General features: G+C 41.9%; 1 protein-coding gene across 1 annotated transcript; it reads right to left on the bottom strand.

The window, feature by feature from the left end:
- Nucleotides 1-9,113: 9,113 nt before the first annotated feature.
- On the bottom strand, nt 9,114-13,632 carry LOC110323643 (cyclin-dependent kinase 4 inhibitor B). The gene is made up of 2 exons (XM_021200976.1): nt 13,265-13,632; nt 9,114-10,107 (listed from the first exon to the last, which is right to left on the bottom strand). The coding sequence occupies exons 1-2, from the start codon at nt 13,394-13,396 to the stop codon at nt 9,847-9,849; spliced, it is 393 nt and encodes a 130-aa protein (XP_021056635.1). The 5' UTR covers nt 13,397-13,632; the 3' UTR covers nt 9,114-9,846.
- Between the last annotated feature and the right edge of the window lie 207 nt (nt 13,633-13,839).

Below are 13,839 nucleotides of genomic sequence, written 5' to 3' on the forward strand. Positions count from 1 at the left end.
TGAAAAATCTTCCTTATTATGCTTTTAACCTTCCCCCAAAGATGGAGATTTGAGATGCAAAAAGATCTGCAAGGAATATAAATTATATTATATACAAATGGCCAAAGAGTAACTGAAAAGAAAATGGCAGTAAGATAATGTAAGCAGAAGCAATGGTATGTAGCTGTAAGTGGCACAGAGAGAAAGGGTGACAGTGTTGTCTGGGCGCAGTCTTTCTGGATGCTATTAGAACTCGCTGCAGGTATTTCGGAAATGCATTGCAATGTACCCTTAGATTCAGGTGTTTCATTCTTGTAATTCAAGTAAGTATCCAGAAATACAGAAATATGTGAAAATATATACCCATACATATTATACTTACAGACAGCATATGGAAGTATAGGAAACTGCATGTTAAATGGTCGTGTGTGTTTATATATTTAATATGTTTTGAATCAACAAGTCTAGTCGCAAAGGTAATGTATGAAAAATGTTTTATAAGTATATACATACATATCTGTAAGAATGGGAAAGTGTATGTGTATAAAGAAAACTTGTGAGCTGAGACTTTTCTTGGCACAATTCTCTTTGCACACACATATATAGATACAGCTGTTCATTTTGCTGCAGAAATTTCATTTCAATTTATTTCTCTCTGGATCATGGAAATGTGGAGCAAGGGTTCTTTATAATAGTATACAGTAGCAAAAGAAAAGGGAATAAACATGAAACATGATGTATTAGTGACATTTTATTTTCTAAAAACCATGACTCATCCACGAAATCAGGACTCAGCCACAAGTAGAAATCTGTGAGGCTGTGAAAATGGAAGTGCATCTGTATATGTGGGCAGTGGGGGGTGTCAGAGAGCTCATGCTAGCAGGAGGGAGTAGGTACTATGACAATGCGATCCTACTTGTGTTTTAAATGTGTTGGGGTAGGCATGTTTACAATTATACATAGTCACACACACATTTACACATATGCATATATATGGTATATATATGTATGAGATATATAATAAGTATGTATTATATATGTGTTTATATAATAAGTATATATGTTATACTTAATATATAAGTATATATGTAAACACATATATAATATATACTATATATTGTTAGTTTCTGGAATGATACTTAAATTTTTTTTGAGCAAACTGCTACCTTTGGATATTAAAAATAGTTTAAAAAGTCTCAGATTTTTATTAAATACTTGCTGCTTTTCTGAACTGTTTCAAAGTTTGCCATCAACAGTATAGTAACCACCACAGATAAATTTTCATTTAGTAAATGTAGAGACTAGTAAATATGAATTCTTTTCAGTGTTTTGACGTTGCTTTCCAGAAGTATAGGAAATTGCATGTTAGATGGTCATGTATATTTATATATTTTACATAAACTTTGAATCAACAAGTCTCATATTAAAGCTCATGTATGAAAAATATGAATCTCCATACATATGTGTTGCTTTTCAGTAACTAATGGGGCCAACACCCTCATGGTCTAAATATCCTAAATATGGTCTAAATAGACTAAATATTTGAAGGTAGAATAGAATATCATTTAATTTTTTTCCTAAAAAGAAGACAACATTCATTTTTCTGTTTACTTTAGGATTTAAACAGACCAAAAGCCACTGCAAATCCTGGAGTAGGCTTGTTGTGGTAACACTCAGTATGGGTGGCTGTCCAGAGACTAGGTGGTATTAGGGCATGATCAGACAGTTTTCAGGCATGGGTATAGCTTCTGACTCCAGGTGGTGTGTGGGCAGGGGAAACAGTGAGGAGCAGAGCGTCTCTGTGCAGGAGGAAAAGGGAAAGAGCATCCTAACCTCTAGATGAAGCCACTGACTGCATATATTCTCAGTCTTGAGAGAAACAAACAAACAAAAAAGCAAAAAACAAAACAAAACAAACCAAAAAACCAAAAAAAAAAAAAAAAAAACCAAACAAACCCCAAAACCTAAAAAACTGTTGCCAGTAACACATTAACCTGTCCTTGTATTTATGAGTGTACTACATTGTTAATGTTTTTTTATTATCTCTTCTCAACATATTATGAAATATGCAGCAGCATACAGTGAAATTATTTTCAACTTAGAAACAACAACAAAACCAAATTTAACAGCATTACATCTCTCAGGAAGATACAGAAACCGTTCACATTGCCCTCTCATTTGGGAGACCACTGACAGCTATTGCCCTGCCCCAGCGCTGCCTTGCTGGATAGTACTTTCTTAACTGGGGCAGAAGAGAATGAAGTTCCCAGAAAGACACAGTTTTCGGGAAGAGCAAGGGGACAGATTTGTGAAAAGATAGGAGTATGGAATCTGTTCCAACTTCCATTTTTCTTTTCTTTCTTTTCTTCTTTTTTTTTTTTTTTGGTTTTTCTGTACAGCCCTGGCTGTCCTGGAACTCAGTTTGTAGACCAGGCTGGCTTTGNACTCAGAAATCCGCCTGCCTCTGCCTCCCGAGTGCTGGGATTAAAGGCGTGCGCCACCATGCCCGGCTCCATTTTTCTCTTTGTCTGAATTCTTACACAAACACATATCAGAAAGCCTTGATATGTGGTCACACACACACACACACACACACACACACACACACAAATGACATTTTCAGTATCATTACATTAACTTAGCATGGCTAACTCCTACACTGTTTTCTATATTGAACTTGCCTGCCTCATTGACGAAACCAGGTCTGTGTAGCAGGAGAAAATAGAAAGGCAACAGAAAAATCTGAACTAAGATGAATTAAGAAACACTTTAAAAACTAAGTCGAGTATTTCTGTCTTACCAGCTGTCTCCTGGCTTGTCTGTTAGTTTTTCAGTGAACTGGGGCAGCACATGGGTGGTTCAGGGTAGGACTCTTCACGAACGGATATGGATATGTATTATAAAGGATTCTCTGCCCCATGGCCACAGAATACTCACAAAACCACAGATTTACCTACTTATATACACAGACATACATCCATCACTGTCAGCTATGGAGAGATTCAAGAAGCATAGAGCTGTAGTGATGATAGGATTGCAGAAAGGACCTGATACAGTTTCCATATTCATACCTAACAGAAATTGAGACTTATTAAAGCCATGTGACTTACTAGCCACACAGTAAGCCTCATGGGTAAATGAATAACGGGAAGCAGTGCCTGGCTTTTCTTCCCGCCCCCACTTTCCTTCTCTCTGCAGGGGTTACAAGTAGAATGGGAGAATGTGTTGAAACTGTTGAGGTTCAATTGCTATTGTTTCTTCATGTAATTTCTAAATTTGAAATTCTTATTTTTAAAAATTTATGATAGTCTGTCCATCAAATCATCAATAGCAGTAACTGAATGCTGGAATAACACCAAGTAACAACTTGAGTTTTCATAAATTAAATAATAGTCCTGCTAATAATGGGAGTGTACCCAGCAAGTCAGGATGTGGGTGTGGCTAGATACCCACATGCACACACCTCATTATATTTGGGGACATTGACTTCTGCCATTCACACGACTGTGTCAGATATATCCTGTAACTTTTGTGGATATTTAATCCCACTGCTTTGTCCTTTTTGGAGTGACTAAGTATTGGCCATAGTGAAGCTTATAACCTACCATAAAAATGACCAGCTTCTGGGAGAATGTAAAAGGAAATTAGCTTATCTTTCATTACAAAGGCAGTTAAACTCTATTAACTACCACATAGAACTTTAACGTTTTTCCCGTGAAGAGCAATGGAGAATTATTAAATGTGTGTATGTTGGCTTTACTGAAATTATGACACCGAGAATGATCCATTTCTGTAAGTTCAGAATGAAATAGCAGTCAGTCTCCTCAAACTTGCAAATTCAAATATTTTAGACCAAAAGGAATGAAGGAGAAGCTAAGGGATTTTATAAATCAAATGGGAGGTTTATATTACCACCTGTGTGATTTTTTTTCTTTGAAGCTATTTTAAATAATATAACCCTAAAAAATTCCATTTTGGGTACTATTGATTATTTTAAGTGTTAATTAGAATTATAGTTTTCATTCTTACAGCCCAGTATGAAATTGAGCGCTCCATAATCTTTGCTCAAGAATATTTTTTAAAAGAATTATTTATTTTATGTAAATGAGTACACTGTAGCTGTCCTGAATCATACCAGAAGAGGGCATCAGATCCTATTACAGATGGTTGTGAGCCACCATGTGGTTGCTAGGAATTGAACTCAGGACCTCTGCAAGAGCAGTTAGTGCTTTTACCCGCTGAGCCACCTCTCCGCCCCCTAGAATATTTTTCTTACAATACATTTTGGTCATATTTTCCCCCAGAGCCTGTCCACTTCCCTACCTGTCCAACTTCTGTTTTCTGTTTCAGAAACAAACAAAAACCATGTAACAAAAGCAAAAACAACCCCAGGCCCCCCTCCCTGCCCAACAAAAATCAAAACAGGCAAGGAAAAGACTAGTGAAACCAGCAAACCAGCAAACAGTGCCAAGCAAAGCAAGCTGGCCAGCTCCTCATGGAGCCCACCCTGAGGTGTGGTTGACATACCCTGAGAGACTATTGGAGAAAACTGATTTGGCTGATGACAGTGGGTATCACTTGTAGGGATGGGGCCCAGTGTCCACTTCATTCCTTTAGTTCTTAAACATGTGCATGCTGCCACAGTTTCTGTAAGATCATAGGTACATCAGTCCTCTTGGGTCTGGAAGACAATTTCCTTGATGTCCTCCATCCCCTCTCTGGCTCTTACAGTCTTTCTGCCTTCTTTTTCACACAGTGTCCTGAGCTCTGAAGGAGGAGGTTTGATAAAAACATCCCATTTAGGACTGGGAATTCGAAGTCTCTCACTCTGCACATTGTTCAGCTGTGGAAATCCTTTAGTTCTCATCTATTGCAAGACATTGCTTCTCTGCTGTGGGCAAGTGAGGCATCAATCTAGTGGTGTAGCAATGTCTGTCTTTCAGAGTCATTTCATTGCTATGTTCCTTCAGCAGAGTAATGGTAGTAGGTATATTACTAGGTCATGACTAATTGTAGTTTTTAGGGTTTTGGCCACTTTAATAGTGTCAAGTTTGAGTTCTGTTTCATGGACTGAGCAATAATTTATTCACCTAAGAAATATCTGAGGTTTTTTGTTTCACATCCTATTTTTTTTTCATTTCAATTTAGATTTTCTTTAGTGATTCCATCTCTATTTTAGTGTCTTGAAATATTTTCCTTACTTCACTCAACTGTTTGTGTTTTTCAGTCTTCATTGAGGCATTTATTCACACCCTCCTTAAGGTCTTTGACTGTATTCATAATTGCTATTTTGAGACCCTTATGCTTCAGCTAACCTAAACTTCTCAGGGTCTAGTGCAGTGGTGACTGGCTTCCGGAGGAGGCATGGTATCTTGGATGTGCTTTTCTGCTTGTATCTAGCCGGCTGGAGTTGCTTTGGAGGTGGGTTTTGGTATACAAATCTGGTCTCATCCTTGTTGGGTGAGTGTTCCCTTCTTTGGCTGCTGATGTCCACTCTGAGATCTTAGGCAGGTGCGGTAACTGTGGGCTCTCCCGATAGAGCATTTCTGTGGGTTGATGAGGGATGCAAAGAAATAGAGGAGAGGCTGAGGGGCAATGGGAAAGAGCTAGGGGCACCAGGTTCTACCAAAAGACGGAGTCTTCGGGAAGTGCAATTGGGATGGGAGGAGGGGCTTCTTGCAGGCTACCGGAGTAAGAATAATTAAGCAGAGGGGAATGGAGGGGCCAGAGGATAATGAAAATCCCCCAGTGTGAGGAGGCCCAGTGTGGCCTCAGGGGCTCCCCGGTAGAAATGGATTCTGCAGGCCAGTGGCTGACACAAAAGTTGGGCGAGAAGGGAAAGCTGGGATTTTCTAGTGGCTACTCCGAATTCCCTATCCCCCACTGCTACACACCTCCATTCAACTGCCGACCCTCTGGACTTCTTACCCATGTCCTCCCACACCTGATCTGGCCCCCCTTTTTTCCCCCTCCTTTCTCCCTCCCATGAGTATTTTGTTCTCCCTTCTAAGTTGGACTGAAGCATCCAGATTTTGGTCTTCCTTCTTTTTGGGCTTCATATGGTCTGTGAGTTGTATCTTGGGTATTCTGAGCTTCTGGGCTAATATCCACTTATCAGTGAGTGCATACCACGTGTGTTCTTTTGTGACTTGGTTACCTCAATCAGGATATTTTCTAATATCATCCATTTGCCTGTGAATTTCATGAAGTCATTGTTTTTAATAGCCGAAAGGCTGGGAAGGAAGGAGTTAAAGGGGACTCAGAGCCCTGGCTAAGAGGAGGAGTGGGAGGAGTCTCTTGCAGCGGGGGGTTGGGGGGGGGTGGGGGGTGGGGTGGGGTGGGGCAGGCAGCGGCTGCGGCTGAGGGAGGGCTAAGAGTCAGTCTCTCTAGTTAGAGGTGAAAGCTTTGCTCCAGGAATTTTGAGTTTTGAGTTTCTTTGGGGAGTAAAAAGTACATTGGAGCCAGGCAGTGGCGGCACACGCTTTTAATCCCAGCACTTGGCAGAGGCGGGCAGATTTCTGAATTCCAGGCCATCCTGGTCTACAGAGTGAGTTCCAGGATAGCCAGGGCTACACAGAGAAACCCTGTCTTGAAAAACCAAAAAAAAAAAAAAAAAAAAAAAAAAAAAAAACCAAAAAAAACCAAAAACAACAACAACAACAACAAAAAAAACCAAAAAACCAAAAACAAAAAAACAAAACAAAAAAAACACAAAAAACCCCCAAAAGCATGTTGGATATGGTATCTGTATTTTCAAGGTTTTATATGAGAGGAGCCACCCCTAGAAGGTAAAGGAGATCATGGATCATGTTTTTCTGCACTTTAGAAAAATGTCTGTTTACCCATGCATCATTCATGATTTGGTACAGGATGGTACAGTGGCCACAGAAGTGTAGTCACTGTGATAAGAGCATCTCGAGTTTTCTGTTGTAGCACCATTAAAATCAGCATATCTACACACTCTTACTACTTACTAGAATTAAAGACAAAAGCAAACATTTTCTGGCATGAAGTTTTGTGACATGCCTCTCATCTTCCTTCTGTCTTTGGGACTACCTTTTAAATATCTGCTTTGGTGAGTTTCAGAGTCTAATGTATATGGAAGGACTTGTGACATCTATTTTTCTGACCTGTCACTTTGCATAATGGTGCCGGAGGTGATGAATGTGCTAATTAGCTTGATTCAGCCATTCCTTACTGTGTTCAGGAACCCTAACATTTTATACTCTCCAAGTGCACATGACATGGATGTGACATGATTATGCCTATTCATTTATAATTCAAACAGTAAAGTGAGAGGTAGACTATCTTTTGCACACATGTAGAACCTTCTTATTCCTTAAAATTCCCTTAAACTTGATGTTCTATATATAGGTATTGATATTTGCAATCATGAGTTTTGCTTCCCCTCCTTGGATAATAATTTACAATTATCTTTATAAGGATTGGGCCACCTACATTTCAGATGCTGCACCAAAACTCTCCAAGTGTGCCCCCAATGCCCCAGATTTGCCAGTCTCCTGTTCCACAAGCTAAGGAAGTTCTAATATTTGTAAACTTAAAAAAAAAAAAACCACATTTGAGTGCCAAATTGACTTACTTTTGCACACAATGGAAGGCTTAAGTGTTAAAGGAACAAATATGTTTTAAAGCATGCCCAGTGTTAATATAAACTGTATTAATAAATATGCTATCCTTCCCCAAAAGATAGGAACTATTTCTCAACTCATCTTCTTAGGTAACACAGTGACCTGAGAGCTAAGGAAGTTTGGTGTGTGGAGTTCAGAAGCACCTCTTCCTACTCTCAAGGTGCTTTCCTAGTTCCTCCTCTGTTTTAGATGAATAGTCACTAGATTTGGCACCTACAAGATAAAGTGTAAGTCTATGTTTTACTATAAGAAAGCAGATTTTAAGAATAAATGATTGAAATCATTCTCTGGATTTATTACAAAGGACAAGCAGTGAACATTTTTGAATCTTTTAACATTTGGGAGTTAGTGGAAAATGCATGAAAATACATGAACTTTTAAAATATTTGTGTGAAATAGGAGTGTATGCCATGTATGTGTGCCTGTAGAGGTCATAAAATCGAGAACCTGTTATGGTTGCTGGAAACTGAACTTTGAAGAACAGCAAAGGCTCTTAACCATGGAGATCTCTCCAGGTTCCAGACTTTTTTCTTTTAAAATTTTGTGTGTGTATGTGTGTATGTTTTGGGGGTGTATGCAAAAGTATCAAGAATACAGGTCTCTGTAGAGGCAGAGATTTTTAATTCTCCTTGAAACTGGAGTTATACGTGGTTGTGAGTCACATCTTTCCAGCCTGCAAATACACTTTAATGCCAAATTTTCCACATCTAGGAGTCTACCTATACTGTTTATGATTTATTAAAACAATGATGTAACAATTGTTTCAATGTAAAATTAGCCAGGCCACACTGGAACACTCCCCCCCCCCAGTGCATCCATAATTTTTTCAGTAGACAACAATATAGCCCATAAGTCATCATTTGATTTCAGTAAGTTCATACTAGATCTCCTTTTTAGTAACCTTTGGGGAGTAGCCCAAGGTAACTGACTAGATAAGCAGGCCTGTCATGTAACAGGACACCTAGAATAGTTCCCCTGAAACACTATACAGGAACCCTGAACAGAGAAATAGACAGCTTGAAGATAAAAGCAAGGTGTGCTTTGGCACTAGGAGTGTTGTTTCATGAGAAGCTGGATTTTGGGAGGGGTGCAGGCTAAAGCCCAATCCTTAGGAGACTAAAGCAGGGGTCGCCTGACTTGAGGATAGCTTTAGGTACAGAGGAAAGCACTGCCTTGAAAAGAAGGGAAAGAAGGGGGAAAGAAGGGGAAAAAACCCCAACCAACCAACCAACAAAAATACCAACCAAATAAAGCCAGGTTGCACTCCAGTCTCACCCCTGTTGAGGAGCAGACATTACACTGTTCAAAGTTTTTTCTGCTGGGTGGTAGCGCACACCTTTAATCCTGGCACTTGGGAGGCAGAGGCAGAGGCAGGCGGATTTCTGAGGCCAGCCTGGTCTACAAAGTGAGTTCCAGGACAGCCAGGGCTATACAGAGAAACCCTGTCTTGAAAAACCACAAAAAAAAAAAAAAAATTTTTTTTTCTTTAAATATACTGTTACTAAAGAGCAACTCAAATGTCAGAAATTTCTAAAGGGGTTATTAAACTATTTTGCATAGAGTAACCTGCTACCACTACAATTCATCATTGGGCTTTGTGGATGTTGAGTCTGTCGGAATCCAGGCATCAAGGCAACTGTGGGTCGCAGTTTAGCGGAGATCTATTGTCTTCAGTTTCACTATTTCCTTGTGGAGCTGGAGGTGACTTCTCAGTTTCTATAAATTCCATTTTGCAGGCGAATCCCCACACATGACAGTGTATAAAACCACTGCAGTGCCTCTCACCTACTCTCCAGGTTTCCCCTCTAGCCTGTGGATCATCTGCATTTTCAGTTCACAGGGGAAGTTACTGACTGTGCCCGCCCAAATGTCAAGCAAATGTCAAACTGTCTCCGGTTCCCGGGCACCAGCAACTTGTGGAGATCCAAAAATTTCCCTTGCTATTTTACACCATGTCCTGAAAGGTAGAGGGCCCGGGAATTTCATATAATACTAAATCTCCTTGGTGATCCCTGTGGCTTCAAGGTGAGGCTCGAGGGCCAGATCCAGCTCGGAAAATGCGTAGGAAGATATTTCTGATTGGCTTTGCCTTACTGGGTAGGGTTCAAGTTTTGGAAGGCCTGCAGGCTGGGCGCTGCTGATCCTCTTCATGCTTGCAGTCTTCCTAGATGGGGCTGGGGAGAAAAAAGTCCTTGCAGGAGGCCGAGGGAACCTGCAGTCAATCTCCAGTGGCAGCGTGCAGATACCTCGCAATGTCACGGTGGCCCTGCTCTTCAGCCAAGTCTACCGGCAGGCGGCCCCAGGCGTCACACACATCCAGCCGCGCCCCTGCCCGGTGCAGCACCACGAGCGTGTCCAGGAAGCCTTCCCGCGCTGCGTCGTGCACAGGTCTGGTAAGGGTGGCAGGGTCGGCGCAGTTGGGTTCTGCTCCATGGAGCAGCAGCAGCTCTGCCACCTGGGTGCTGCCCATCATCATGACCTGAGGAGAAAAGAAGATGAAGAGCTCAGACTTTAAGAAACTGACACTGACGTTTCTAGTGGGGTGGGGGTGGGGTGGGGGTGGAGGGCAGCAAAGGTGCTTGCAAGCTTCAGGTGTCTGATTTCTCATTTGCTTACTCAATTCACTCCCCACCCATTATAGCCTAGGCTGAATTCAGCATAGATTCCATTTTATTCTCCACCTGTGAAGCAGTAAGAAAGGGTGGAGGAATGGCTTATTTCTTCTATGGAACGTTGGACAACAGAGGCTTATTTCGTTAAGTGATTTATTAGCTTAGTTTGAACTTTTTAAAAAATACTTTATTTTACCCCTTTCCTGAAAATTCTACTTTTCCCCTCACATAAATCCTGCTTACAATATCCCCTCCCCCCACTCCCAGCTCCTCCCCATCTCCCCTCTCATCAGATCAGATCGGTTCCGTTCCCTTTCCGTCTCTCGTTAGAAAACAATCTGGCTTCTAAGTGATAGCACACAATATAAGACAAGACAAAAACTAATACATAGGAATTAAACAAAACAGAAGGGGAAAGAGCACAAGAGAAGGTACCGGACTCAAGAGACCCACTCTTTCACACACTCGGGAGTTCTATAAAAACATTAAACTGGGAGCCATAATATAATATAAGACGCAGACCGCCTTAGTCTCTGAGTTAAGAGCCTTGATCCTTCAGAGGATCTTGTTTCCATGGTGTCCCCCACCCCCTCTGGCTCTTACACTATTTCTACCTTCTCTTCTGCAGGGTTCCCTTAGCCCCGTGGGGGAGGGAGGTGATGGAGACACCCACTTAAGCCCAAGTGTTCCATGGTCTCTCATACTATCTGGCTGCGGGTTCTGTATCTGCTCACATCTGCTGTAGGAGGAAGCTTCTCTGAGGATGGCTGAGCAAGGCTGGACATGTCTGTACAGCAGAGTGTCATTAGAAGTCATTTTATTGCTGCTTTTTTTTTTTTTTTTTGAACACTACTATTTGGTTTTACCCTAGTTTGCTGAGTCTCTGGACCTTGGTCACTCAAGCAATGTCAGTTCTATCTTGTGGAGTGGGCCTTAGGTCAGGCATCATTGGTTGGTTACTCTCACAGTTTGTGCCAACCTTGCCCTATCTTGCAGGCAGAACACCAGAAACCAGGAACCAGAAACCAGGCTTTCTATATAAAGTTTCATACTGTTTTCCTCTAACCCTCTAGGTCTGGCCAACCATATGCACTGGTTAGTTTGGCCCTTGTTTGGGAGCCTCAGGTGACAAAAGCCTCCACCAGATGGGTCTGTGGGACATTTTCTTGGTTAAGAACAAATGTGTATGTGTGGGGGTTCCAGTCCACTGTGGGTGTATGCCCCCACATGTCCTGCTTCGGTTCCAGCCTTGACTTCCATCAGAGATGCCCTGTAGCAATGAAATGTGAGCCAAGCAAAACCCTCTCTCTCCGAGCTCCTTTTGCTCGTGGTGTTCCTCACAGCAACAGAAAGCAAATGAGGACACCACACAATGGTGGGCTTTTTGTTTGTTTTCTTGTTTGTTTTGAGAAAACAAACAAGGCAGTTTTTAAAAAGGTTTTGCTCCTTCAATGCCACGGATGTCTGTGCTCACAAACTGTACTCTGATCATCGGAGCATCGGAGATCAGGAGAAAGTTGCCACATTCCAAGCTTATATAGCATTATGGAAACAAATTACTTAGCCTCTTATGACATTTTTAACCTAGTATGATATACAATGAACATACACTGTAACATGAAATTAACATTTATTTATATTGTACAAAAATTTTAATGGTGATTTTTTTTCTGTATAAAAGGTTTGACTCATACCTAAAATCAGAAAGATGCATAATTAAGAAAAACCAACAGCAATGTTTTGAAGATGTAATCCCAATTGCAGCTATTTGTGTATATTGTACACTGTGCAAACATTTGCTTCTACATTTTAAGTTAGTAATAAAACAGGTTTTGGTATCTAACTGTCCTAAACAGCCACTGGTTCTGGTGGACCTATGTGCTTTGAAATTTACACAGTGGCAGTAGTCATATGACAGTTTTTAATTACATTAACATTAGAAACATTCCTTTCTTCCTTCAAGAAACACAATAACCTTTTTCTTTTAGCGAGGTAAGGGCTGTTTTTACAGCCTCAAAAATATTTAAAAGTTTTTAGTAAAAGCCGTAAATAAAAATTTTTATAAGGTCTTTATACTCACTTTACAATTATTTTTTTACTTAAAAAAATTCTTTTGTTAAACACCTCCTTTTCATAAAAACTGAAGAGAAGTGGTACTTATTTTCCTAAACCATACTGTTAACAAGAGTGCTGATTTTCATAGTCCCAGAGATGGATGGTGAGGCGAATGAAAAAGGCGACTATATTAACTAACAGGAGAGCACAAAAGCACTGTGTTAGATCTTCAAGAAATAAATACCAATTACAGCAGGATTAGTAAGCACTGAACAAATGTATCTCAATTTGTCCCTAAATGAATGTTTAGGGAATCCCTTTGTGGTTCTGAAAGAAAGGACTCAAGTTGTTCTGCTGGGAGGGCTTTGCCTGTTCGCATTAAACAGTGAAAAACTAACTACATATTGTTACTGTCCGCATACAAGGAATTAAGTGCTGGGTTGGAGAAATCCTTAAGTTTATGAGGAAGAAGAAAAAGAGGATTCACACCGTTGTTCACAGTGAACTCTCTCGCCCCACGCACTACAATTCTGTGGAATTCCCTGAATCTAGGCCATGTAACTGGTAATCTCATTTTTATCGTGTCCTTCTCTTTATCTGACCCTCCCTTTCCCACTTTGCTCTCTGAGTGTTGGCCTTCTTTCTATGACTGTAAGATGGCAGAATAAATACTGGTATTTTTTTCCACCTTTGCAAAGATTCAGAGGTTGGAGACGTTGCTCCCGGATAGCGCACTTGCCCAGCTTGTACGGGACCAGACCCAGCGTCGCAAAAGGAAGAAAAAGCCAATCTAGTGCCGAGGGATGGTTCGATCGTTATTGTTTTTCAGGATTTTTGCTCTTGCAAAACCTGCCTCCCGTCGGGCCCCGCACACAGCCAGCACCCAGGTCGTGCCCAGTTACAACTCACAACCGCGTAGGGCACCGCGCTCGTGCGCCCTCTGCCGGTAAGACCTGGGGACCCCGCTACCTGGATTGGGCGCCTCCCGAAGCGGTTGACGGCGTTGGGATCTGCGCCGGCTTCCAGGAGCTGCCGCACGGTCTCCACTTGTCCCCGCGCCGCGGCGGTGGCCAGGCCCGCGTCACTGCTGCCGCCCAACATGCCCTTGTCCCCGGTCCGTGGCAAAAATGGTCCTTCGCCGGCCGAGAGATTGCTACAGCCTCGACTCTGAGCGGCTTCTCCACTCTGGAGACCCAGCAGCTTCGGTGAGCGTCCTGGGAACGCTCCAGCGCTAGCGCCTGGGAACCGCACCGCTGACACGGCCGACTCGCGCCGGGTGGGGAGCCCGCAGGCACTGAGCAACAGCTTTCTGCACCGCCGCCGGCCCCGCCCCCTCAGACCACGCCTGCTCTCAAACCCCACCTACATTCGGTAACGTCAGGAGACAAGTGGGCGGGGTGGGGCGGTATCCGAGAGTCGGAAGGTCTTAGACGCCTGCGCAGAACTTTAAGCTTCCTAGTCTGGAACTTACCGTGGCAGGTTGGCTATTTTTGAAAAAATTGTGATGCTGCACTCAGCATGCGGAGCAGAGGTCTTTATTTATT

Source organism: Mus pahari, chromosome 6 (assembly GCF_900095145.1).
Source record: "Mus pahari chromosome 6, PAHARI_EIJ_v1.1, whole genome shotgun sequence".
NCBI classification, from domain to species: Eukaryota; Metazoa; Chordata; class Mammalia; order Rodentia; family Muridae; genus Mus; species Mus pahari.

Excerpts from the sequence above, each read along its gene's own strand:
- LOC110323643 (XM_021200976.1), bottom strand. The coding sequence starts at position 13,396 with ATGTTGGGCGGCAGCAGTGACGCGGGCCTGGCCACCGCCGCGGCGCGG. Across the intron at positions 10,108-13,264 it reads TCGGGAGGCGCCCAATCCAG|GTCATGATGATGGGCAGCAC; the intron begins GTAGCGGGGTCC and ends TTTTCTCCTCAG.